General features: G+C 49.3%; 1 protein-coding gene across 4 annotated transcripts in view; it reads left to right on the top strand.

Annotated features, from left to right (window-relative positions):
* GAK (cyclin G associated kinase) overlaps positions 1-27,988 on the top strand; it is a 122,713-nt gene that overhangs the window by 9,844 nt on the left and 84,881 nt on the right. For all 4 annotated transcript variants that reach the window (XM_064286101.1, XM_064286100.1, XM_064286099.1 and 1 more), the window contains exons 2-5: positions 5,525-5,586; positions 6,583-6,642; positions 7,866-7,980; positions 22,360-22,502. In XM_064286101.1, the coding sequence (XP_064142171.1) occupies positions 5,525-5,586; positions 6,583-6,642; positions 7,866-7,980; positions 22,360-22,502 (380 nt within the window). The remainder of the gene's footprint in view (positions 1-5,524; positions 5,587-6,582; positions 6,643-7,865; positions 7,981-22,359; positions 22,503-27,988) is intronic.

The raw sequence follows: 27,988 nt of genomic DNA, 5'->3' as shown, positions 1-27,988 counted from the left end.
AGTACATAAGGTTGCTATGAGTCGGAACCAACTTGAAAGCACCTAAAAACAACACATGTATAAAAGTACATATACGTAGAGAGAAAAAGAGATATCTGCTACCTAGAATGCCATAAAAATGGAACCATACCTTATGTGGTCTTTCCTGGCTGGCTTCTTTCCTCGGCATAATTGTTCTAAAGCTCATCCTTGAAGTCGTATGTTCTTTCCTTTTATTCCTGAGTTTGATTCCGTTCTATGGATGTACCACACTTTGTTTTTCCATTTACCTTTTAATGGACTTTTGGCTTGTTTCCATTTTTTGGCTACTGGGAATAGAACTGCCGGTAACATTTTTTACAAGCTTTTTTGTGGACTCGTGTTTTGCTTTCTCTTGGATAAGTACCTTGGAGTGGAATTGTTGACTTTTCCCCAAAGTGGCTGTACCATTTTGCTTCCCGACCAGTAACAGATGAGGATTCCTGTTTCTCCACATCGTCACCAACTCTTGTTCTAGTCTGTCGTTTTGATTATACTCATTCTGGTGGGCGAGAAGTGGTGTCTCATTGGGAGTTGAAATGATGTTGAATGCTTTTCCAAAGGCTTCTTCCCCAGTTGTATGTCTTCTTGTGTGAAGTGTGTGTTCAGGTCTTTGGTCTGTCTTTTTAATTGGGTAGGATTTGTAGGAGTTTCTTATTTTTCTAGGTATAAGTTTTGTCTCTGTACCTGTGTATATATTTGTGTGTGTGTGTGGAGTATGTACATGTAGTACACATGTTGTGTATGTATATGCATATATGGTATGTATATCTACAATATAGTAGTTGTTGTTACGTGTCGTTGAGTTGGTTCTGACTTGTAGCGACCCTGTGTATTACAGAACGAAACGCTGCCCGCTCCTGAGCCACCCTCACAATCGTCATATTTGAGTCCATTGTTCCTGCCACCGTGTCAACTCATCTCTTGGAGGGCCCTCCTCTTTTTCTCTGACTCTTTATGTATGTATGTTTTTGTTAGGTGCCATAAAGTCAATTCCGACTCGTAATGACATCGTGTACAACAGAATGAAACACTGTGCGGTCCTGCGCCATCCTGACAATCGTTATGCTTAAGCCCATTGTTGCAGCCACTGTATTGCTCCATCTCATTGTGGGTCTTCCTTTTTTCCCTGACCCTCTACCAAGCATAATGTCCTTTTCCAGGGACTGATCCCTCTTGGCATCACATACAAAGTAAGGGAGACATAGTCTTGCCATCCTTACATCTGAGGAGCATTCTGGTTGTACTTCTTCCAAGACAGATTTGTTCATTCTTTTGACGGTCCATAGTACACTCAATATTCTTCTCCAGCACCACAGTTCAGAGGTGTCAGTTCTTCTTCGGTCTTCTTTCTTCATCGCCAGCTTTCACATGCATAGGAGGCAATTGAAAACACCACGGCTTGGGCCAGGTGCACCTTAGTCCTCAAGGTGGCATCTTTACCTCTCAACGCTTTAAAGAGGTCTTTTGCAGCGGATTTGCCCAGTGCAATGTGTCTTTTGATTTCTTGACTGTTGCTTCCATGGGTGTTGATTGTGGATCCGAGTAAAATGAAATCCTTGACAACTTCAATCTTTTCCCCATTTGTCATAATTTTGCTCATTGGTCCAGGTGTGAGGATTTTTGTTTTCTTTATGTTGAGGTGTCATCCATACTGAAGGCTGTGGTCTTTGATCTTCATCAGCAAGTGCTTCAAGTCCTCTTCACTTTCAGCAAGCGAAGTTATGTCATCTGCATAACCTAGGTTGTTAATGAATCTTCCTCCAATCCTGATGCCCCGTTCTTCTTCATATAGTGCAGCTTCTCAAATTCTTTGCTCAGCATACAGATTGAATAGGTATGCTAAAAGGAAACAACCCTGAGGTACACCTTTTCTTACTTTAAACCACCCAGTGTCCCCTTGCCATGTTTGAATGACTGTCTCCTGATCTATGTACAGGTTCCTCATGAATTCTTATTCTTTGTAATGTTATCCATAATTTGTTACAATCCACACAGTCGAATGCCTTTGTATAGCCAGTAAAACACAGGTAAACATCTTTCTGGTATTCTCTGCTTTCAGCCAGGATCCATCTGACATCAGCAATGCTGTTGCTCGTTCCACAGCCTCTTTTGAACCTGGCTTGAATTTTCTGGCACGTCCTTGTTGATGTACAGTTGCAGGCACTTTTTAAGGATCTCCAGCAAAATTTTAGTTGTGTGTGATATTGTTTGATAATTGATACGTTCCGTTGGGTCACTTTTCTTTTGAATGGGCACAAACATGGACCTCCTCCAGTTGGTTGGCCAGGTAGCTGTCTTCCATATTTTTTGGCGTAGATGAGGGAGCATCTCTAGCATTTGTTGAAACATCTCAGTTGGTATTCCGTCAGTCTCTGGAGACTTGTTTTATGCCACTAGCTTCAGTGCAACTCGGACGTCTTCCCTCACTACCGTTGGTTCTTGATCATGTACTACTTCTCGAGATGGCTGAACATCAACCAATTCTTTTTGGTATCGTGACTCTGTGTATTCCTTCCATCTTCTTTTGAATCCTTCAGTATTGCAACGAGGCTTGAATTTTTCCTTTAGTTTTTTCAGCTTGAGAAGTGGCTAAGTGTGTTCTTCCCTTTTGGTTTTCTTACTTCAAGCCTTTGCACATTTCTTTATAATACTTTACTTTTTCTTCCTGAGGCACTCTTTGAAATTTTCTGTTCAGCTCTTTTACTTCATCATCTCTTCCATTTGCTTTAGCTACTCTACACTTAAGAGCAAGTTTCAGCATCTCTTCCGACATCCATTTTGGTCTTTTCCTTCTTTCCTGTCTTTTTAATGACCTCTTGCTTTCTTCATGTATGACGTCCTTGGTGTCATTGCACAACTCATTTGGTCTTCGATCACTAGTGGTCAATGCATCAAATCTATCCTTGCTATGGTCTCTAAATTCAGATGAGATATACACAAGGTTGTACCTTGGCTCTTGTGGACTCGTTCTAATTTTCTTCAATTTCAACTTCAACTTGAGCATGAGCAATTGATGGTCTGTTCCGCAGTCAGCCCCAGCCTCGTTCTGGCTGATGATAATGAACTTTTCCATTGTTTCTTTCCACAGATGTAGTCGATTAGATTCCTGTGTATTCTCTCTAGCAAGGTCTGTGTGTATAGTTGCCATTTATGTTGATGAAAATAGGTTATTTGCAATGAACGTCTAGGTCTTTCAGAATTCTATCATGCAATCTTCGGAGTCACCAAGGCCATATTTTCCAACTACCTATCCTTCTTCTTGGAAACCCTGGTGGTGTAGTGGTTAAGTGCTACAGCTGCTAATCAAAAGTTCAGCACTTCAAATCCACCAGGCTCTCCTTGGAAACTCTATGGGGCAGTTCTGCTCTGTCCTGAAGGGTCACTATGAGTCGGAATCAACTCGATGTCATTGGGTTTGGGGTTTTTTTTTGGATCCTTCTTCTTTGTTCCCGACTTTCACATTCCCACTGCCAGTAATTATCAACACATCTTGATTGCATGTTTGTTCAGTGTCAGAATGTAGAAGTTGGTAAAAATCTTCAGTTTCTTCATCTTTGGCATTAGTGGTTGGTACGTAAATTTGAATAATAGTTGCATTAACTGATCTTCCTTGTAGGCATGTGGATGTTAGCCTGTCACTGATAGCATTGTACTGCAGGATAGATCTTGAAATGTTCTTTGTGACGATGAATGTGACACCATTCCTCTCTAATTTGTCATTCCTAGCACAGTAGACCATATGATTGTCCAATTCAAAATGGTTAATACCAATCCTCTTTGGCTTATTTTGTTGTTGTTCTTAGGTGCTTTTGAGTTTGTTCTGACTCACAGCCACCCCATGCACAACAGAAGGAAACAGTGCCTGGTCCTGTGACATCCTCACAGGTGTTGCTGTTTGAGCCCATTGTTGCAACTGCAGTGTTAATCCATCTCACTTAGGGACTTCCTCTCTTTCACTGACCCTCTACCTAGCATGATGCCCTTCTCCAGGGCCTGGTCCCTCCTGATAACATGTCCAAAGTATGTGAGACATAGTTTCACCATTCTCGCTTTGAAGGATTATTCTTTTTTTCTTTTTTATTGTGTTTTAAGTGAAAGTTTACAATTCAAGTCAGTTTCTCATATAAAAATTTAAACACACATTGTTAGGTGATCCTATTTGCTCTCCCTACAATGTGACAGCACAGTCCTCCTCTTCACCCCGTAATTTCCCTTGTCCATTCAGCCAGCACCTGTTTCCTTCTGCTTTCTCATCTCGCCTCTGGACAGGAGCAGCCCACATAGTCTAATGTGACTATTTGAACTAAGAAGCACACCCTTCACCATATCATTTTGTGTCGCATAGTCCAGTCTAACCTTTGTCCGAGAGTTGGCTTCGGGAATGATTTTAGTTTGGGGCTAAAGGAGAGTCCGGGGGCAATATCTTCATTCAAGAGTTAATCAAGGGCCGCATAAATCAGAGACTACATCAGCCTGAGACCAGAAGAACTAGATGGTACCTGAGTATAGCCGATGACTGCCCTGACAGGGAACACAACAGAAAACACCTGAAGGAGCAGGAGAGCAGTGGGATGCAGACCTCAAATTGTCATAAAAAGACCAGACTTAATGGTCTGAAAGAGACTAGAAGGACCCCAGAGGTCATGGCCCCCAGACCTTCTGTTAGCTCAAGACTGGAACCATTCCCAAAGCAAACTCTTCAGACAGAGATTGGACTGGACTATAAGATAGAAAATGATACTGGTGAGGAGTGAGCTTCTTGGCTCAAGTAGACACATGAGACTGTGTGAGCAGCTCCTGTCTGGAGGGGAGATGAGAAGGCAGAGGGGGACAGAAGCTGGTTGAATGGACACGGAAATACAGGGTGAAGAGAAGTGTACTGTCTCACTAGGGAGAGAGCAACTAGGAGTCTATAACAAGGTGGGTTATATAAACTTTTGTATGAGAGACTGACTTGATTTGTAAACTTTCACTTAAAGCACAATTAAAAAAAAAAAAGAATGCTTTTGTCCGTGTTCACGATGGGTATTAGTCTGGGCTGTCGTTTCCGTTGGTTGTCGTTTGTTGCCATCGAGCTGATTCCTATGTAAGTCTTTTTTTTTTTTAATATCATTTTCTCTTTTGGGCATTAGGGTAGTGATGTCTTTTTCATTCCAGATTTTGTAATTTGTCTTTTTTCTCTCTGTGTCTCTATTTCTCTCTTCTTAATCTAGCTAGAATTTATCAGAGTCATTAACTTTTCAAAGAACTGGCTTTTGGTTTTGTTGATATTCTCCTTTTTTTTCCCCCTCTTTTGTTGATTTCTGTTCTTGTGCTTATTTCCTTCCTGCTTGTGAAACAGAACTTTAAAGCATTGTTATATGAATTGGGGCCATTTTTGTGGCAGAAAACAAACCTGACCACAGCTGCAAGTATATTTTACTTCCTAAAGGTCTTTTCTTAGTTGAATATGTTAAATAAAATCATAGCACTGAATTGACATGCATATATTTTTATTTTCCAGGAGGGTTTGCATTTGTGTATGAAGCTCAGGATCTTGGAAGTGGTAAAGAGTATGCTTTAAAGGTAATAAAGTGATTAAAATGTTTATATGGGGTTTTGGTTTATTTTAAAGGAAATCTCTAAATGACCAGGTTTTCAGAAGTTACTCTTATTAATTTATGTTATGCTTCTTTGTTACTGGTCTATATATTTTAGAGGATCACATTTATTTCCTCTAACAGGGAAGCAGTCAGTGGATCTCAATGCAGTGGTCCTCAGAGAATACTTTGATGTCCTGGTTTTTAGCTTTGGGGCCAGGGCTGCCTGGAACTTGCCTGCCTGGCTCTGGGAGCGGGGTGGGTGGCAGTAGAGAGGCCCTTTCTGGGGAGCAGCCCCCTCCTAGTGGGATGTCACTGCCCCTTGGCCTTTGTAAGTTTCCATGTGTCAAATAAAAAGTTCCCCAACACACGGGATTTAAAAGCCACTTGTGTAAAACATGCGTGGCACAGCGTATCTATAAATGAGGTCATGGTGGGACGGTGGGGGTGTTGAGGCCACCCTGTGTTGCCAGGGCAGGGTTCTGAGACACGGCAGAAGGGACCCAGCTCGCTGGAGGCAGGGAGACTCAGACTTGCCTTTGCCCAGACCGTAGGGGTGGCAGGGGCTGGTCCCGGTGAGTGGTTGAGCTCTAAGGCTGCCCCTTGTGCTCTTATTTTGGGGATCTGGAGTTGAGCCCCATGTCCCTCTCAGTGTGTGCTCTCACATCCCTGGTTTGTCTTGTTTGACTCAGGCCTATTTGGAGAAAAGGCTCCTCTCTGGGTTTTTCTGGTGTCCTTGGAGTATAAAGGTCTATTTTTAAGGGCTGCCATGAGTCAGAATCAACTCAATGGCATTTTTTTTTTTTTTTTCAGTTTGTTTAACCTTCGTCAGATTTTCACACAGCTCAGATGTTAATAGGGTTTTGCAGGTTTTCACTCTCTCAACTTCTCTTGGACGTTTGTGTCTGAGATAGGCGTTGTGCACGGTGGAAATGTAAACAAAGCCTAATCTTTGCTTTGTGTGTGTTACTTCCTGATACAGAGGCTGCTGTCCAATGAAGAAGAGAAGAGCAGGGCCATTATTCAAGAAGTCTGTTTCATGGTATCCTTTTCTGGAAAGCCTGGAAGGACCTCTGCTACTCTGTGAGGCATGGACTCAGGCGCCTCTGTCCTGCCCTGCGTGACATGTTGAGACGACCTTTTGCTTTTCCTGAACTTCTCTGTAGAGGATTTCTAGTTAAAAGGATTTTCCTTCCCTGTCCTTTACTCCCTGGGTAACAGGAAGAGATTTACCACTTTGGGAACAGAAGCGTTGTTCCTACAGGAAGGTTCTCCATACCTGGTGATTGAACCATGTGTCCCCAGGGATTGGCCCACCTGCCCCTGCCCCCACCCGTAAATACCTTGCTGCAGGTCCTGGTCACCAGCTGAGAGCCTCGCAGGGGACTGTCCTGCCTCCGTCACAGCCCCACCAAGGTCACTACTGGTCCTTGGTTCTAACTGCCTTGCTGCTTGGTTCTAACTACCTTGATGTCGGTTCTACTCCTAAATAGTCCTGGCCATCCCATCCCACCCTGCGCGGTGATCGCTGGGGCTGTAGCATGTCCACGTGCAGGTGGTGGATTTATGGGCACCCATGCGTGGCGGCCAGTCCCAGCGCAGGCCTTGCTTGCCTGTCTCCCCACTTCCCCACACGTTCTTCCGTTTTTCTTGAGCCAGAATGTCCTCTATTTCTCTCAAAGCTGGGTCCTCTGTGGGCCCTAGCTGACCACCAGGGTGGGGACACAGTGTCCTGTCAGCACCACCCTGTCAGTGCTCAGGTCTTCATGGTTTAGTCTGAGATGGCCACTCCTCACAGCCTGCCTGCTACATCCTTCTTGTGTGGCCTGAGCTGGACTCTGAGCCCCCGTGGGCCCCTCGGCCTGTAGGCTCTTGGCCTGCAGCTCTGCCACCCTCACCTGGTGTGTGGCCAGAGCCATGCCACGTTCATGCCGCCTTGGTCTTGCCCTCACGCCACTCCTGCTGCCACTCTGGTTGTCCTGCCTGTTACAGGGTGGACACTGATCGCTCTCACCAAGTGTGTGGCCAGAGCTATGCCACGTTCATGCAGCCTCAGCCTTGCCCTCACGCCGCTCCCTTGCTCCTGCTGCCTCTCTGGTCATTGCCACCTGCTCTTTCCCCCACCTTTCCGCTTTGGTCGCTAAACTCGTGAGGTAATTCAGCTCGTGTGATGACTGTGCATCTTAATGTTGTACGTATTTATTTTTAAGTGCATAGACTTACGGACATACTTATGCATGTTTTTCCTTTAACAAATACCTGCAGAAAAAACTTTCCGGCCATCCCAATATTGTCCAGTTTTGCTCTGCAGCATCTGTAGGAAAAGAGGAGTCGGACACAGGGCAGGCTGAGTTCCTGCTGCTGACAGAGCTCTGTAAAGGTAACGTTTCTTCAGCGTCTGAAGGGCTGCTTGTTTTTCAAAAATCTACACAGTCATAAAGTGCAGGCAGCGTTTCCCAGTGTCTCCTCTCAAACCTAGGTCCCTGGGAGGTGCAAACGGCTTGTGATCAGCTGCTAACATAAAGGCTGGTGGTTTGAACCATTCCAGTGGTGTCATGGAAGAAAGACCTGGCAATCTGATTCTGTAAAGATTACAGCCAAGAAAACCCTATGGAGCACAGTTCTTCTCTGTTACATGGGGTCACTATGAGTTAGAATTGATTCAGCAGCAATGGGTTTGGTTTTGGTTTCTCTCAAACGTATCGGTCATGCTAAAAAAGCCAGGGCGGGCTGTGGCCTTGGTCAGAAGGAAGGGGACTCTTGGTGCACTCACAGGACAGGTGCCTCCTGGGGAGAGTTCTGGGCAGAGCAGGTCTTTGGGGGATGCAGATGGTGCCAAGTGCACAGAGGAGTCAGGGAAGGGGCTGTGTCCCCCTGGTGCAGGGCACTTCGCCTGCCCAGGGAAGCTACCTGACATGAGCCCAGCGAGGCTTTCACCTCACTGGCAGTGTCTCCTGTGCTGGGACTCAGTCTCCCTATCTGCAGAGTGGGGATGATATACCTACTTCATTCACTCAGCAGCCTGTCCTGAGGGTCTGCTTGGTGCTGGCGCTGGTTCGGGCGATGCACCAGTGGACACAGTGGAGAGAGGCCTGCCCTTCTGGAGCGTGCAGTCTAGTGGGGTGGAGAGACCCGTGATAAACGTTAATGCCAGGTGGTGCCAACTGTCACGGAGAAAGGGGTCAGAGACATAGGACGGGAAGGCTCTGAGGCTAGGGGATGTCCTGGAGGAGGGTGGTGAGGTCCGCCTCCCTTGTAAGGTGACATTAGGACGTGGCCCTGACGGAAGGAAGGAGTCCAGCAGTGAACAATGACTGGGAGGGCCCAGGAGGTGTAGAGGCCAGGAGGGAGGAGGCTGGCTAGAGCAGAGCAAGGGAGGCAGGAATTGTGGGATCCAGTCCTGTGGGCCTTCCCAGGCGGCCTCTGGGCTGCTGTGAGCAGGGGGACACGGCTGATGTCAGGGTGGCTGCATGTCCACTGCTCACCAGGGAGCAAGTGAGAAGGGAGGAAGCCTGAGCCGCTTCCTACCTGAAGGTCAGGGAAGGGAGGAGCAGCCCAGGGCACTGAGGCAGGGCACAGGGCAGGGCAGCCCCTGATGGTGTGTACTTTCGGAACAAGCACCAGGACCAGGTCCTGCCCTGTGGGCCGGTGGCTGGGGCAGGAAGGAGCCTGGTTGGAGCAGGCCCGGGAGCCAAGGGCAGGGATGGCTGGTAGGGAGGAACGTTACTGAAAGAGGAACCGAAAAGTGGGGTCTTGTTTAGCTGGCGCTGGCGGCCAGGAGGTGTTGGGGAGTGTGTGTGTTTATTTTAGGGCTGGAGAAGTAGCAGCAGTGACTGAGGTGCTGTTAGGGAGTTGTCTGGGGAGAGGGATGGCTCCAAAGCCCTGTCAGAGTGCAGAGGAGGGCTGGGCCCGTGGGAACGGGGATGGGGGCTCCTCTTGTTGCTGTTGCGAGTGCAGGGGGGATGAATGGTATAGTACGTAGGCACAGACCTTTTCGACCCTGGCCTGCATGGCCCCTGGCCTGGTTTGTGCTCATCTGGTTGAGTGGCAGAAGGACCGGCTGCTCGCCGTCCTCTGGGCACAGTCCCCTGTGTGTCCTGCCCTGCTGTCTGGAGCTCTCCTCTCGTCAGGCGGCCCAGATCACCTTCCTGTGATCCCCTCAGACAGCGCCATTGCCGCTGTGGTCCCACTGTGTGTGTGCAGTTTTCTGACCAGCACCTGCCTGTCTCAAACTCTGCTAGGGCAGGGCCTGGGCTGTGTCTGCTCACCTCTGCATGCCCAGCACCTTAGCAAGGACTTGTGGGAGGGATACGTGGCTGGAGAAGAGGAAGGGGAGAAGGCTGCCCGGGTTAGGGGCCACCTCAAAGCCGGAGGTGCAGCTGGTCACATTTGTCACAATGAGTATTTTGAAAGTGTTATAAAGTGACAGTGGAGCGCTAATTCCTCAAAATGACAAACACTCTTGAGATTTTGTATGTGTTTGTTTTCTCCCCAGTTTTTATCCTGGAATTGTAGCCCTGTAGAAAACATTAAAGAGATACTGTAAACACCCGCTTGCCGGTCATTTGATTCACCAGTTTTTTAACTTTTCCCCACAGTTGCTTTATCTCTCTCTGTACACTTGCTGAATCATTTGGAAATCAGCCGCAGACACTAAGACCCTGAATTCTTGAACCAGTCTGTCCTCAGAGCAAGGGCATTTCTGTTACAACCAGTCCTATTATTGCAGCTCAGAGAATGAAGAGGAGTTCTGGGTAACACGCAGTCCTTGTTCAGGTGTCCCTAACACCCCCAAAATGCCTCTTAATGTGCCCCGCGCCCAACCCAGAATTTGATTGCTTTGTCTCTCTAGTCTTTTTTTTTTTTTTGTATTTCCTGACATTCTCTCTTCCCCAGATAGCCCTGATATCTCTTAGTGGGGATGTAAACAGCAAGATGTGAGCACCGGTTGTCCCCCGGCCCTTTCACAGAGCCAGGAGATACGTTTAAATCATCGGTAGACACTGATACTAATCAGTTGAAAGCTCAGTGCCACAGAACCCTTCACTTAAAGGCGTTTGTTATTATTTCTTCATTACACTACGTGCTCATTGAAAACATGCAGACACTACAGACCTGTACAGATGCTTTAAAAATGGGGTCTGTGTTACACATACTTTGCCTTTTTCAAAAGAAAACGCAGTGTCAGGCACCTGGTCCTGCCTGTCCACATGCCCCAGTCTATTTTAAAGGCCGCACGGCTTTCCCTAGCCCTGGGGCAAGGACACAAAGGAGGTGGGGCACCATGGCTCACTTCACAGTCAGCCTCCTGCTCCTGACTGCTGGGGCCCCTTGGTGTCCCTTTGCCGTAAGTGTTGCTGTGCTGGGCGTAGTGTGCTCAGCAGGTGTGGCTGTTGCGTTCTCCTGTGCCCATTTCCTGTAGGTGAGGTTCCCACGGGGGCCTTGCCGGGCTGAGGGTGGCGTTGCAGTTCTGAGAAGCACAGCCAGCCTGACAGGACACTGGCAGCACTGAGCAGGCCAGATGTGCTTCCCACGTGTCTTGCTGGGTTTCCCCTGATGACGAGTAGTGAGGGTGCATAGCTCGTCATGTGTTTATGGGTCGCCGGTGTTGCTCTGGTTTGCTTATTATTCCCTTGTTGGTCATGCAGTATACTCCCGAAGCTTTCGCCTCAATAAGTTCTGGTTTCCAAAGGCTGTGGGTGGGACAGGGTAGCAGGTGCCCATTTCACAACAAAGAGTGAACTAACAGGGCGTCCAGCACTTGCCCAGGGTCGCCTGGTCTGGGAATCGCCAGAAATGGGTGTGGGGTCAAGTGTGCTCTCTGCCTTATTGGCCAGCAGTTTGGGATGATGAGGGACTTGGGGGAAGGCTTCTCCTGGTTAGTTATCTCACATTAGGGTGACTGCGAGCTGGACTGAACACACGGTCTGCACCAGATTGGAGCATGAGGTACAGCCCCCTGGGGGAGAAGGTACCGCTTGGGGACCGGCACTGAGAGCGGGACACGGGGTGGTCAGTGAGGATGGTACAGCTGTACCCATCATGGGGGGCTTACCTGGCATGGGGGGAGAGGTGGTGGGATCTCTTTGAAGAGAGGGGCACTGGGAAAGACGAGCCTGTGCATCAGCCAGGTGGGACTCTCTTGTAGGGGGCGTCTTAGGCAGGATGCAGTGGAGGGAGGAGGTCTTCTGGGACTTGCCGTGGACTTGCTCTTGTTAGCCAGGGTTGGCGGCAGCACTGCGTTCCCCTCTGGACACGCTCCTACTGGCAGCACCGTATGGCTTGGTCCTGCCACCGGCAGTGGGCAGCCCCTGTTATCTCTCCTAGGGTAGCCCATGACATGACTCTGCTGCCTTCTCCTTTTCCTTTCCTGGAGCAACCCGTGGCCTGACCCCACTGTCTTCCCTCCTGACCTTTTTTGGGGCACCCTGACTCTACCACTCCTCCCTCCCCAACTCTCTGAAGTGGCCCGTGGTCTGACTCTGTTGCTCCCTACCACCGCCCCTTTTCCGGGAATGGCTCATGGCCTGACCCTGCTGTCTTCCCTCCTGACCTTTCCCGAAGCACCCTGACTCCACCGCTCCTCCCTTGCCAACTCTCCTGAAATGGCCTGGGGTCTGACTCTGTTGCTCCCTTTCCTGCCCCTTTTCCTGGAACAGCTCATGGCCTGACCCTGCTGACTTCTCTCCTGACCTTTTCTGGAGCAGCCTGACCCTGTTGGCCCACCCCCTCCTTATCTCTCCTGGAGCAGCCCAGGACCTGATTCTACTGTCTTAGCCCCTGACCTTCCGTGAAGTGACCCACAGCCTGGCCCCACCCTGTCCTGGAGGGACTTGAGCCCAAGAGAGAGCTGGGATGCTGTGGGTGCCCCTTTTGCTCTGTCCCGCTGTGGGGGCTGTACTTGGAAGGAAGGAACATGATTGGAAAATTGGTGACAAGGAGGTATGGAGAAGAGATATGTCATAGACCTCTCTGAGTCGGCCAAAGAAGTGAATATTTGTGTCTCATGTAAATGCTCACCAAATCCTGCTTTGCAGAGGAGGATTTCAACAATCAAGTGGATAGGATGACACATTCTGTGGATATGAGTCAGCCTCTCTCCCTAGCCACTACTGTCATTGCCAAATGTGCTCATGAACAAGGTGGTGGGGTGGAGGTTACACATGGGCTCAGCGACATGGACTTCCACACCAAGGCTGACTTGGCTACAGCTGCTGTGAGTGTCCGGCCTGCCAACAGCAGAGATCAACACTGGATTCCTGTTGTCACACCGTTCCTTGAGGTGATCAGCCAGCAACTTGGTGGCAGGTTGATTACGTTGGACCGCTTCCATCATGGACAGGGCAGCATTTTGTTCTTACTAGGGTAGACACTTACTCTGGATACAGATTTGCCTTCCCTGCATTGCAGTGCTTCTGCCAAAACTACCATCCATGGATTTACAGAATGCCCTAACCACTGTATGGTATCCCACACAGCATCGCCGTGGATCGAGGGATTCACTTCACATCAAATGAAGTGCAGCAATGGCCCATGTTCATGAAAAACACTGGTTTTTCCATGTTCTCCACCACCCTGAGGCACCTGGCTTGACAGAATGATAAAATGACCTTCTAAAGACACAATCATGGTGCCAGATCGATGGCAATACCTTGCAGGGTTGGGCCAGTGTTCTCCAGGAGTTTGTATTTGCTTTAAACCAGCATTCAATATATAGTGCTGTTTATCCTATAGCCAGGATTCATGGGTCCAGGAGTCAAGGGGTGGAAATGGGAGTAGCACCACTCACTATTACTCCTAGTGACCCACTTGCAAGATTTTTGCTTCCTGTCCCTGCAACCCTGTGCTCTAGAGGTCTAGAGGTCTTAGTTCCAAAGGGAGAAATGCCCCCACCAGGAACACAACATGAATTCCATTGAACTGGAAGTTAAAAATGCTACCCGACCGCTTTGGGCTTGTCATGCCTCTGGATCAGCAGGCAAAGAAGGGGGTTACCGTATTGGCCAGTGTGGCTGATCCTGATTACCAAGGGGAAATCATATTGAAATTACGTAATGGAGGTAAAGAAGAGTATGTCTGGAAAACAGGAGATCCCTTAGGGTGTCTCTTAGTACTGCCCTGCCCTGTGATTAAAGTCAATGGAAATCTACAGCAACCCAATTCCAACATGATTACTAATGGGCCAGACCCTTCAGGAATGAAGGTTTGGGTCATCCCACCCGACAAAGAACCACAACCAGCTAAGGTGCTTGCTGAGGGAAAGGGAATACGAAATAGGTGGTGGAAGAAGAAAGTTCTAAATACCAGCTACAACCACATGACCAGTTCAGAAACAAGGACTATAATTGTTTTTAGTATTTGTAATGGTTAAGATTGTGGGTCAACTTGGCTGGGCCATGATTTGTAGTGTTTTGGCAGTCGTATGAAGTTGTGATCACTTCCCTGTTGAAATTTGATATGTGGTCATCCCCATGGTGGGATCTGTTGAGAGTAGCCAGTCAGTTGAAGGGGAATTGCCTTGGGCGTGTGGCCTGCATCAAATATCAAGTGGACTTTCTGGCAAGGCTTGTGGGCTTTTGCTTGTTCTGGATCCTGCAGCTGGCTCCTGTTCGTCTGACTTCTGGTTCTTGGGACTTGAGCTAGCAGCTTACCTGCAGTCTTGTCTGGCAATCGTGGGATTTGTTGATTTTCACAGCCAGTGAGCAAGAGCCCTGCTCTCTGGCCTGCCGATCTTGGATTCACCAGCCCTTGTGGCTGCATGAGTCAGGGGAAACCTCTATCCTGACCCACGGACTTGGGATGTTCCAGCCTCTACAACTGCGTGAGCATTTCCCTGATATAAATTTCTCTCTGTATATGCTTTACTGGTTTTTCTTCTCTAGGGAACCCAGCCTAAGACAGTATTTCTTCTTTGTTCTGTTAAATGTGTATGTTGTTGCTGTTAGGTTCATGGTGACCCTATGTTAGATTCATAGTGACCCTGTGTACAACAGAACGAAACACTGCTCAGTCCTGCGCTATCCTCAAAATCATTGCTATGTTTGAGCCCATTGTTGCAGCCTCTGTGTCAATCCATCTCACCGAGGGTCTTCTTTTTAGCCGACCCTCTACTTTTCCAAGCATGATGTCCTTCTCTAGGTACTGGTCCCTCCAGATAACATGTCTAAAGTATGTGAGACGTAGTCTTGCCATTCTTGCTTGTAAAGAGCATTCTAGCTGTACTTCTTCCAAGACAGATTTGTTCATTCTTCTGACAGCCCATGTTATAGTCAATATTCTTCGCTAATAGCACAATTCAAAAGCATCAAATCTTTTTCTGTACATACAAAAATGACAAAATAGAAGAAACACAGTTTGTTTTCTTCCCTGTTTTATTCTATTAGTTATTATAAAATATAAGTGTAAATAGGGCTAGTGCGTATTCAGCTGCACACATGTTAAATCTATCACGTTAGGAGCCAGTGTGACTTTATAATTGTGTTTATTTAGAGATTATGTATGGTTTAAGGAGACGTGTACAGGTGCCAAGTTGAGAAGGGGTGAACTGTGATGGTTAAGGTCCTGTGTCAGTTTGGCTAGGCCATGATTCTCAGTGGTTCAGGAGTTACGACGTAATCTCCGTCCACGATGTGAGCTGTTGTGGGCAGCTAGTCAGTTGAAAGGGGAGTTTCCTTGGGGGTGTGGCTGCATCCAATATGTGTGGGTATTTGGGCAAAGCTCACCTTCCCTTGATTCTGCATCCAACTCATCATCCTCTGACCTCTGGTTCTGGGGCCGTGAGCCAGCAGTCTGCCACCTGACCTGCCCATTTTGGGTTCATCAGCTCCTGCAGCCAGGTTCAGCCTGATGCCTGACCCAGAGGTTTGGAACTTCCCAGCCTCCACAACTTCATGTGCCATCTCCTTGAAATACATTTCTCTGTATGTGTGTGTGTGTATATATGTACGTGTACTGTTTGGGCATCTAGTGCTGCCAAAACACAGATACCACAAGTGGATGGCTTTAACAAAGAGAAGTTTATTTTCTCACAGCCCACTAGGTTACAAGTCCAAATACGGCATCGGCTCCAGAGGAAGGCTTTCTCTCTCTGTTGGCTCTGGAGGAAGGTCCTTGTCCTCAGTCTTCCCCTGGTTGAGGAGTTTCTCAGGCACAGGGACCCTGGGTCCAAAGGATGTGCTCTGCTCCTGGGGCTGCTTTCCAGGTGGTATGAGGTCCCCAACTCTCTGCTTGCTTCCCTTTTCTTTTATCTCTTAAGAGAGAAAAGGTGGTACAGGCTCTACTCCCTTTACATTGCATCAGGAAGGTGACCTGAGTGAGAGGGGGTGTTACAATCCCACCCTAATCTTCTTAACATAAAATTACAATCACAGAATGGAGGACAGCCACAGAATACTGGGAATCATGGCCTAACCAAGCTGATACACACATTTTTGGGGGACTTAATTCAATCCATTACATGTATATGTGTATGTATACACACAGACATATATGTGTATGTGTACACATGTATATGCTTCACTGGTTTTGCTCTGTAGAGAACCCAGCCTAAGACAGTTACTTAGCTGTTTGCTGCTCTGCTACATACACATGTTGTATTTTTCAGAAGATCTCCTCTTCTCAGTCAGAATTAACCACTGAACCAACCCGTGTGGCTGGGCACCTGATGTCTGGATGCCTACTGCTGCTCCTCCTCCCCGCGTGGAAGTCAGGCTGCGGGGCCACTGCCTGGTTCTTCAGTGGTGTCAGTGAGACTGTGTGGGCCTATTCTGCTGCCCTCGTTCACACCTCATTCCCTCCACTTCTCTCCCCTGGGTCCCGGGCCCTAGTCAGTTTGCTTCTCCACACACTCAGGGTCCTTGAGCTCCTGGTGTCCCCTTGCCTGCCTGCAGCACCTCTCCCTCCAGCTGGTGGCACCCTCTGCTCTCAAAGCTCTCTGCCCAGATGGTGCTCCTCAGGGTGTCTTCTCCTGACTTCCTAGTTCTCAGAGAATGCCTCAGGGAGTGGCCTTTAAGCTAAAGCTGTAGGAATGAGCAGGCATCAACCAGGCCTCTGGGGGCAAGGGGGTAGCCTGCGAGTCGGCCTGAAGAGGGCAGGTGGGGGGCACAGGGCGAGGTCAGGTCCAGCTGAGGTTGAGAGCCAGGGCGGGACCACCTGTGCAGGTCTTCTAGAGTGTGTGGAGGCTTCTGGGACCCAGGAGGAACCATACCAGATGCACCACGCAGAGACTGCATGCGCCAGGTGTAGTCATGTGGGCTGGGCTGTCATGCTTGGCAGAGCACGGAGGTCCTGCTTGTAAGTGGATTACAGGGAAGCCTAGCATCTAAGCTGGAGGGAAACCAGAGATTCCCTTGTTTCAGAAGTTACAAAGGCAGTATGTTAGCAAGTACACAGCGTGCAGGCCCTGATCTAGAGGAGTTCGGATCTGTTACCTGTTTCAAACAATGATTCTCGGCACCTGTGTGCAGGCACCAGGGCTCAGCAGTGAATCACAGGCGACGGCTCTGCCCTTAGGGAGAGCGTGTTAGTGCATGAGCTTAGACTCCAACCAAAGTCCAGAGTCAGCTGTTCAAGAGTTACACATGCCATGGAGAAAATGAATTGAGGGTCCTGGAAGATAAGATTTGAGCCAAGATCTGAAGAAGGTGAGGGAGACAGGGCATCCCAGCAGGGGACAGCATGTGCAAAGGTCCTGAGGCAAGGACAGAAAGGAAAAGGAAGCCATCCCAGTGGAGAGCAGCACGTGCAGAGTCCCTGAGGCAAGGACAGAAAGGAGGCCAGTGTGGCTGGAGAGGAGTTAGTGAGGAGGATTGTGGAGGAGACGAGTTCACCGAGAGATCACACGGGGCCTGCTGGCCAAGATAATGACATCGGCCCTGTTATTAACTGGGATGAGAGGCCATGAGGGACTTTGAGCATGCTGGCTGTTGTATGGAGAGCTGACTGGAGGGCAGGGATGGAGGTACTCAGGGGCTTTGACCAGGGCAGGGGCAGTATTGGGGCTGAGAAGAGAGGGCTCTGGGTGGACCCACAAGGTTCACTGAAGAGTTGGATCAGAGGCTCAGTTGTGGACATGTTGAGTTTGAGCCACCTGTCGAGGTCCACATTTGGGTGTTCATGGAGAGGTATGAGCATGGTGTCACCAGCAGATGAGTGTCATGTGAGGCTGAGGACAGATGCCCTTGGGCACAAGTCCAGGGATGAAGAGAGAGTGGCTGCAGCTGTGGTTCCCAGCCCTGGCACTTGGTAGCATCTTATGGTCACTTTTTACAGAGTGCTGGGACCACACCAGAGATTCCAGGTTTAATTAGTCTGGGCTGGGGCTGAGGCATTGTTTGCTAAAAGCATCAGGTGATGCTGATTACAGCCAGGATTGAGTCACTGGGCTACAGAGCCTAAAAAGGAGCAGCCCCTGACATGGGGCTAACCCCTGCCGTGCGGCTGACCCCTGCCGTGCGCCTGACCCCTGCCTTGCGCCTGACCCGTGCCGTGCGCCTGACCTGTGCTGTGGGGCTAACCGGTTGTAAAATGGTGTGGTGGGAGCGTATGACCTCCTCTAATTGACTTCACTGGGTGGAAGGAGAGAGAATCAAGATCACATAAGCCAAGGCTGATCCATACGAGGTGGCGATCAGATAATCCTCTTCTCTCCAGTTTTTACCAGTTCTGACACCTCGCGTGCACCTGCAGCGCTCTACTTCTCTGCTGGGCTCGATAATTCGTTGCAACAGCCACACGGAACTCAAACTATACTCCGTTGGGGGGTTTATTAGGGAAGTAACAGGTTACAACTTACCACTAGGATCAACAGGCCACAGCTCAGGATCAGGATCAGGAAGCACATAGGCAAAGTCTCCCTTCTTCAGTGCAGGACAGCTCTCTTGGCTCCTCTGGGCCATGCAGGCCTCCTCTCTGCCCCCTCAGGACAGGCCTCCTCTCTCGGTCCTCAGCCCGCCTGGTCCTGGCCTCTGCCCTGTTCGGTCAAGTGTTGCAAAGCTCTTTTGCTCTGCCAGTAAGTGCCCAGAGGTGCCCCACTCCATCAGCAAGCCTCCTGTCCAAAGGTGCTTAGCTCTGTCTGTGGGTCAGTGAGTCTAGCTCCACCCAGTGCCTGGAGGCACCACACTCCACCAGCAAGCCTCCTGCCCATAAGTGCCCAGCTGTCTCACTCTGTGGGCGGCACGCCCACTATAGTCTCCTCGCTCTGTGGGCCCAGAAGCCCGCCGCACTGTCTCACGCCAGTCTCCTGGTTCAGCCGCTGCCGTTTCTCTGCTGCACTTACTGCCTTGTCGTACTGTCTCCGGTGTTACAGCTCTCTCTGTCTCCTGGGTCTAGGAGGTTCTAAGTGCAGGGAGCCCAGGCCAAAGGACACACTTCACTCCCAACTCTTCCTTTTCCCCCTCTGCTCTGGGATTGGCCTCTCTTTAAGCCTAGCAGGATTGCAAAACTGACCAACCCACTAATTAGGGTTCCATACACCTTATTGCCTAGTCCCACCCCTGCAACAAGGGTTCCATATACCTTATTTGCATTGTGAGCAAGCTGTCCAATCCCCTTGGTGGGCAACAAGCACCTTATTTACATAGTCCCACTTGGTAATTTTATAGGAATCACAAGACCATGCTTGGCCATAAGGGCTATATTAAGCCAGCCACAGCACTGCACCAGGGCTATGGGGTAACCCGTGCTATGGGGCTAACCATGCCGTTGGGTAACCTGTGCTGTGGAGCTAACCATGCCGTGGGGTAGCCTGTGCTGTGGGGCTAACCATGCCATGGGGTAACCCATGCTATGGAGCTAACCATGCTGTGGAGTAACCCGTGCTGTGGGGCTAATTGTGCTATGGGGAAACCCATGCCGTGGGGCTAACCATGCTATGGGGTAACCTGTGCCGTGGGGCTAACCATGCTGTGGGTAACCTGTGCTGTAGGATAACCCGTGCCGTGGGGCTAACTGTGCTGTGGGGTAATCCATGCTGTGGCGCTAAACGTGCTGTGGGGTAACCCATGCTGTGGGTGACCTATGCCGTAGGGTAGCCTGTGTTGTGGGGCTAACTGTGCTGTGGGGTAACGCATGCTGTGGGGTAATGCATGCTGCATGCTGTGGGGTAACCCATGTTGTGGGGTACCCTGTGCTGTGAGACTGACCATGCCGTAGGCTAACCGTGCAACCTGTGCTGTGGGGTAACCCGTGCTGTGGGGTAACCCGTGCTGTGGGGTAACCCGTGCTCTGGGTAACCTGTGCTGTGGGGTAACCCGTGCTCTGGGTAACCCATGCTATGGGGTATCCCGTGCTGTGGGTAACCCATGCTGCAGGGTAACCCGTGCTGCGGGGTAACCCATGCTGTGGGGTATCCCATGCTGTGGGGTATCCCGTGCTGCGGGGCATCCTGTGCTGTGGGGTAACCCATGCTGTGGGGTAACCCATGCTGCAGGATAACCCATGCTGTGGCGTAACCTGTGCTGTGGGGTATCCCATGCTGCAGGGTATCCCATGCTCTGTTTAACCCGCGCTGCGAGGTATCTCTGCAGTGGTAACCTGTGCTGTGGGGTATCCCATGCCGTGATGTAACCTGTGCTGTGGGGTATCCCATGCTGTAGGTTAACCGTGCTGTGGGCCAGCCGGTGCTGTGGGGTAACCCGTGCTGTGTGGTAGTTAAGGTGGTGGTCAAGGGTGGTGTCCTGGAGCTGGGGAGAAGGAGGAAGTGGTCTGTGGGACCCTCCCAGTGGGCCCAGGGGAATGAGGCCTCTTCTTAGAATCTGTTCTGTCCTCTGGCCACATACTTTGTTACACGCAGTCTGTTCAGTAACAAACACATTATTTGCTGAAATTTAATCTTATCAGGTGTCATGGATTGAATTATGTTCCCCCCCCCCCCCGCAAAAAATGTGTGTATCAGTTTGGCTGGGCCATGATTCCCTGTATTGCCTGATTTTCCTATATGTTGTAAATTCTACCTCTATGATGTTAATGAGGGAGGATGGGCAGCAGTTGTGTTAGTGAGGCAGGACTCAGTCTACAAGATTGGATTGTGTCTTGAGGCTATCTCTTGAGATATAAAAGACAGAGGTGACCAGAGAGACAGGGGGACCTCATAGCCCCAAGAAAGCAGTACCAGGAGCAGAGCACATCCTTTGGACCTGGGGTCCCTGCACACAGAAGCTCCTAGTCTGGGGGAAGATGGATGAGAAAGCCCACAGAGAGAAAAAGCCTTCCCCTGGAGCTGACACCCTGAATTTGGACTTTTAACCTACTTTACTGTGGGAAAATCAACTTCTCTTTGTTAAAACCATCCACTTGTGGTATTTCTATTATAGCAGCACTAGACGACTAAGACATCTGAAAAAACACCAGGTGTGGCTTTATCAAAGGGAAATTTTTTGTCTCACAGTCCAGGAGGCGAAAGTCCAAACTCAGAGTTCCAGCTCTAGGGGAATGCTTTCTATCTCTGTTGGCTTTGGGGGAAGGTCCCTGTCCTCAATCTTCCCCAGTCTAGGAGCTTCTCAGCACAGGGACGCTGGGTCCAAAGGATGCGTTCTGTTCCCTACAGGGCTGCTTTCTTGGTGTTATGAGGTTCCCATGTCTCTCTGCTCACTTCTCTCTCTCTTGTCTCCAAAGAGATTGACTCAAGACAGTCTAATCTTGTAGATTGAGTCCTGCCTCATTAACATAACTGCCTCTAGTCCTCCCTCATTAACATCATCTTATAGTATATTTGCTGACTTTTTGGTAGGTAGCCTAAGCTCTTAACTGCTTTGCCACCAGGGCTCCATTAACATCATAGAGGTAGGGTTAGGATTTACAACACTTAGGAAAATCAGATCGGATGACAAAATGCTGGGTAATCACACAATCCTGGGAACCACGGCCTAGCCAGGTTGACACACATTTTGGGGGATGGAGTTTAATCCATAACGTCAGATGAATGGCCGTTTGTGATTTGTAAAAGTTCAGTGATTGTTTCATTACAGATATATGAACAAATGGATGTACTCCTAGTAGTTTCCCTCTGCACCTACCGTGGCACGCCCGACACGGGTGTGTGGGTGTTTTATCAGCAGCCCTGGGCCGTTTGTGTAGCTGCCACAGATGGTTTTTAATTCACAGCCCTGCAGAGGGATAGCTTTTGCTTATCGCAGTGCACCAGGCACTGTCCCTGCCTGCTCCTGGAGGCCTGCACTGTCGCCAACAGAGAGCTCCCTTGTACTGGGCAAACCTTTCTGCAGATGGTTTTCTTGAAGCAAAGCAGCTGATAAAATCCCTTCTACTGCGACAGTCCACTTGGAGAAAAGACCCAGAGTGGTGGCTTCTGGCCCGCGGCTATGGCTTAGCATGGAAGCTGCAGCAGCCCACCTGTGGGGGTGGCGCGCCTATGGGAGGGCAGTGCACCTGTAGGGGGCGGCGCACCTGTGGGAGATGCCGCACTTGTGCGGAGGGCGGTGCACTGTGGGGAGGGCGTACCTGTGGACAGCAGCGTACCTGTGGGTGGTGGTGCACCTATGAAAGTCACGTACCTGTGATGGCGCACCTGTGGGAGGCGGCACACCTGTGAAAGCCATGTACCTGTGGGGGGTGGCGCACCTATGAAGGCAGACTCTGGCCAGACCACGCAGAGCAGTGTGGCGTCTGGGCCGTGGTCTCAGGACAGGCAGCGTTGTCTCCGTGGTCGACGGGGGCCGAGCAGGGCGTCCTAACCTTGAGGGTGGGGCGGGGAGGCCTTAGCGTTCCTCCCTCTGTGGTGATGTCGTTGAATTGTCTCTTTTAGGGCAGCTGGTGGACTTTGTGAAGAGAATTGAGTCTCGAGGTCCTCTCTCGTGCGATACGGTGCTGAAGATATTCTATCAGACGTGCCGAGCAGTGCAGCACATGCACAAGCAGAAGCCACCCATCACCCACAGAGACCTCAAGGTACTGCCTCCCCGCCCGCGCCCCCGGCTGGGGCTGCCGCCCTTTGCCGCCATGTTAGTGAGACCTGAGAAGTCTGGGAAGGCTGGTGCCCGAGCCGCGGAACAGCAGGAATGGATTCTCCGGAGACTTTTCCCTTTAAGCTTTGATCTCATTCAACTTCGCTAATAACACAAGGGCTGCCCTGCCTCCTCCGGGTTCCCGCGAGCCCCTCGCTCCCAGTGGGGAGCGTCCACGGGCCCCTCCCTGCCTCAGCCCTGGGCGGTGCTTTCCTCCACTTCACCGAGCATGATGACATTCTGCAGGGACAGGCCCTCCTGTTAGCATGTCCAGAGTACACGAGACCAAGTCTCACCATCCTCCCTTCTGAGCAGCATTCTCTGTACTTCCAAGACAGATTTGTCCATTCTTCTGGCAGTCCGTGATAGAGTCAATATTCTTCATCAGCATCCTAATTCAGAGGCATCAGTTTTTCTTCAGTCTTCTGTACTCATCGTCCACACCTCACATGCGTATGAGGCAAATGAAAACGCCATAGCTTGGGTCAGGCCTACCTTAGTCCTTAAAGTGACATCTTTGCTTTTTTGATACTTTACAGAGGTCTTTAGCAGCAGATTTGCCCAATGCAACGCGTCTTTTGATTTCTTGACTGCCGCTTCCATGGGTGTTGATCGTGGATCCAAGTAAAATGAAGTCCTTGACAACTTCAGTCTTTTCTCCTTTTATCATGGTGTTGCTCATTGGTACAGTTGTGAGAATATTTGTTTTCTTTATGTTGAGGTGTAATCCATACGGAAGGCTGTGGTCTTTGATCTTCATTAGTAAGTGCTTCAAGTCCTCTTCACTTTCAGCAAGCAAGGTTGTGTCATCTGCATAACACAGGTTGTTAATGAGTCTTCCTCCAATCTTGATGCCCTGTTCTTCTTCATATAATCTAGCTTTTCAGGTTATTTGCTCAATGTACAGATGGAATAAGTATTTGGTGAAAATATACAACCCTGACACACACCTTTTCTGATTGTTCAAAGAACTGCCTCTTGCTCTATGTACAGGTCTGCATGAGCACAGTTAAGTGTTCTGGAATTCCTGTTCTTGGTAATGTCATCCATAATTTGTTATGATCCACACAGTTGAATGCCTTTGCATAGTCAATAACACACAGGTAAACATCCTTCTGGTATTCTTTGCTTTCAGCCAGGCGCCATCTGACATCAGCAATGGTATCCCTGGTTCCACGTCCTCTTCTAAATCCAGCTTGAATTTCTGGCAGCTCCCTGTCGATTCATGCTGCAACCATTTTCTCATGTAACCCTCACAAAATTAATAGTTCCTAGTGTCTTCTCGGAAGCCCTGGTGGTGTAGTGGTTACGTGCTATGGCTGCTAACCAAGAGGTCGGCAGTTCGAATCCGCCAGGCACTCCTTGGAAACTCTATCGGGCAGTTCTGCTCTGTCCTCTAGGGTCACTATGAGTCGGAATCAACGCCACAGCAGTGGGTTAGTGTCTTCTCACGTCTAGTCTGTTGGCACCTTTCCCCAATTATCCCCAAAGTGTTATGTTTTTTAAATGGCTTTTAATCTAGAACCTTCCCCCATGCTATTGATTTGGTTGTCCTTTTTTGCTCCCCTTCCGCTCCTTCTGCATGCAGAGGGAGACCACCATGGCTGAGTCAGGTCCTGGCTCCTTCTGCGTGTGAAAAGCAGAGAGCTCCACTTCAGCGTAGTTTATGCCTTGCCTGCGTTAGACCCTGTCAGCAATCCTTCCACACCCCAAGGCCTTACATGAGGCATGTTCTTCCCCTGAGAGTTGTGAAGTCTGCCTTTCATGTGTTAAGTAGTAGTCTGCCTGCAGTTGATTTTGTGTGTGCTGTGAGGTAGGAGAACAGCGGCCCTTTCTCCATGTGGACGCCTGGCCTGTCTCTGCCCCAGAGGTGCGCCGTCATCCCAGCAGCTTGAGGGCCCTTCCTCCTCCTGGGTGGTCTGCGTGTCCTAGGGAAAGCCTGGGTGGCTGGGTATGGGTCTTCATGGCATTTCCCAGTGTGCACACGTGTGTGTGTGTAAGCGCTGTGTGTGCATGTTGAGCGCTGTGTGCACGTGTATGCATGTGGACGTGTGTGTGCATGCACATGTGTGCTGTGCGTGTGTGGGTGCTGTGTACAAGAACACCACGTTTGCGTGTGTGGGTGCTGTGTGCATGTGTGAGCACCATGTGTGCATGTGTGAGCACCATGTGTGCATGTGTGTACGTGTGCGATATGTGAGCATCATGTGTGCACATGTGCGTGTGTGTGTGAGCACTGTGTATGTGCACACATGTTCTGAGAGCCCTGGGGTGAGTGAAGGCAGCGCCTTTTGAAAGGGGGAAGGGCTCTACAGCGAGCCTGTGGCCCTTGACGAAGGGCCTGAGGCTTCTGGCCAGCAGACCCCTGGGAGGCCCGTGCCAGCCCTGCCCTGGGGCCCAGGCTCTGGAGGGCGGTTCCCTTCGTATTTTCTGCTTCACTCACACTGAGAACCTACCTTATGGGTCTGGGTCTTCATTTAGATTTTGGACCAGGGGTGGGCCTGACCTTTTTCTTTTCTCCTCTGAATCTGGAAAGGCCTAGAAAACCAGGGTTTAAGGTCAGTGGTTGTTAGATGCCCCTGCAGCAGAAGCCTGTAAGGTCCGAAATCCACTTCCCTGGGTTCCTCCCCTTCCAGGCCAGGCTGCTGACCCCACCCCTCCCGCCAGCCCCTCCCCTCCTGCCATCCCCTGGGCTCCCTCAGAAGACCTGCCCTCCTTCTCTTTCTGCCCTCCCTCCCTTCTGTGTCTTTTTTTCCCCCCCTTTAATGTTCTCTCCAGCACTTTCCATTGCTTTCAGCAGGAAGATTGTTCCAGGCACTGGGACCTCCTGGTGTCCAGAAAGCAGAGTGATGGGTTTGGAACTGGAAGAGTGAGGGGGTCATCTTGCGGGGCTAACCCACCTGGGTCCACACCCGCAGCACGCCGGTGGGGTTTCTGCAAGCGATCCGTCTGGATAGTTCTTGATGGTCTTTCGGTGGTTTGTGGATTGTCTAGTGGCGTCAGGACCCTCTTACTTGCTTAAGTCTGTGAAGTATGATAACCTACTCTCTATGTGTGTACATGTCTGCATGCCTCCCCCCTTTTTTTCTTAAGGAAAATGAGAATAATGGACAAAATTAATCAAGAAATCAATATTTACAAACTTGGCCTGGGTTTGAAATCCACTTACCTGCTGTGTGAGAAACACCCTTCTTTGCCCCTCGTATGTGGTGAGGCGTGTGAGTGGTGGCATGGGGTTGGGGGGCAGGCAGGTATGTGGCCCATCCTCAGAGGACTCATTTGGGGACGTATGATCACACTGGGCTGCCCGTCTCCAAATGAGTGTAGTCCCCCGGGGCTCTCCCAGGTGACACCTCCCTCTCACAGCCCACCCCCCACCCAGAGGCACGGCACTCCCCTCACTCTTAGATTTATGGACTTGATTGGAATACGTTCAGCAATATAACTTATTTCTGACTAATTTTGGACATGAATGAATGGAAACTTCCAGTATATATCCTTTCACATGTGCTCATTTTGCTCTGCGCGATGTCCTTGAGTTTCATCCGTGTCACGTGTGGCCGGCTCTCAGTGCAGTGTTCTGTCGCATGAATGTACCACTGACGGAGGTGCGTTGCTTTTGCTTGCCTTGTTATGGCAAACAGTGCTGTTCTGGGCACTCTCAACATCCTTGTCTGGGCCTTCTGGGGCCTTCTGGTGGGGAGGCTGCATCCCTCCATGCCTGGAGGGGAATAGGGGGCAGAGGGTATGTGTGTCTTTGTTGTTGTTAGCCAGGCGCCCTTCCGACTCACAGCCTTCAGATGGCTGTGATCCATGGGGTTTCCATTGGCTGCTCTTGGGAGTAGCTCTCCAGTCCTGTCTTCCTAGTCCGTCTTTGTCTAGAGGCTCTGTTGCAGCTTGTTCAGTATCACAGCAACCTGCCAGCCTCCACTAACAGGTGGAAGGTGTCTGCACTTGAGGCGGATTTAGGTGGAAATCGAACTTGAGTGGCGAGAATTCAACCACTGAACCACCATTGACCTCCATGGTGTCTTTAAACCTTTACATTCCTGTCAGCAGCGTATCCTGGTTTCCATCGTTCCACGCCTTTGCCAACCCTTGGTATTGGCACACCTTTTCATTTAACAGACCGCATGGATATGTCTGCTTTGGGTTTGCATTTTCCCTCGTTATGAGAAAGTCAGCCATCTTCTCATATTTATTGGGATTTGGATTTCCTCTTTGGGGAAGTACCTGTTAAAGTGTTTTGCCTATTTTTCTATTCAGTTGTCTTTTTCTTTTTGATTTGTAGAAATTCTTTATATGTACAAAACCAGTGGTTTATAGTGTGGCAAACGTTTTCTCCTCTGTGGCTTATATTTTGCTCTCTTAATTGTATCTTTTGATAAAGATGTTTTTTAGTTTAGTGTAGAACATTTTATCCACCATTAGTGCTTTCTGTGTCTTATTTAAGAAATCCTTATCTTCCATAATACAGGTATTCTTCCAATATAGATATTGTCCTATATTGTGTTCTAAAGATTGATGGTTGTGCCTTTTATGGGTAGGGGCCAATCTTCCTGTAATTGATTTTCTGTGTGTATGGAGTTAGGGAAGGGTCAAGGTTTGCTCCTTTTCTTCCATGTGAAGATACCAGCACCCTTGGTTGCCTGGACTGTCCTTCCCCCTTTTCTCTGCAGTCCCACCTTTGTCGTGATCATGGTATCTGTGGATCTGTTTGGGAAGCTCCCATTGGAGGGTCCCATTGGACATTTGGTCTGTTCTTGTACCTACGTTCTATTGTCTTACTCACCAGAGCTTCATAATAAGCTTAAAACTAGTACTCTGAGGTCGTCTGTGCTCCTTTGGCCCAGCAGGAGTCGACAGACTTTCTCTGTAAATGGCCAGGCATTAAATATTTAGGCCTTGCGGACCAGACAGTCTCTGTCACAGCTCCTTAACTTCAGCTGTTGTAGCGCAGAAGCAGCCACGGACAATACATAAATTAATGGACATGGCTCTGTCCCAATAAAACTTTATTAATGGATGTAAAATTCAAATTTTATTTCATTTTCATGTGTCATGAAATTTTATTCTTCTATTGTTTTTTACCCCAAGCCATTCAAAAAGGTAAACATCATTCTTAGTTTTAGGCTGTCCAAAAGCAAGCAATGGCTGGAATTGCTTCAAGCCATAGACTGCTGGCCCCTGCCCTGGAACAATCAGGACGGATTTGACATCTTTACAATGTTGTGCCTTTCACTTTAGGAAGGTGATGTAGTTTCCTGTTTGTTCTGAATTTTAAAAATTTATCGCAGTTTTTTATGGCTTTCTGAATGGAAGACCCTTTGTATATCTTCTGCTAGATTTGTTTCTAGGTTCTTGATATGTTTGATATAGTTGTAAATGGTATATTCAATTTTTAAAAAATTTCCTGACTTGTATGTCCCA

This window comes from Loxodonta africana, chromosome 5, assembly GCF_030014295.1.
Source record: "Loxodonta africana isolate mLoxAfr1 chromosome 5, mLoxAfr1.hap2, whole genome shotgun sequence".
Classification (NCBI taxonomy): Eukaryota; Metazoa; Chordata; class Mammalia; order Proboscidea; family Elephantidae; genus Loxodonta; species Loxodonta africana.
Note: the sequence above shows the minus strand (reverse complement) of the source record. Positions and strands in the feature narration are given on the sequence as shown.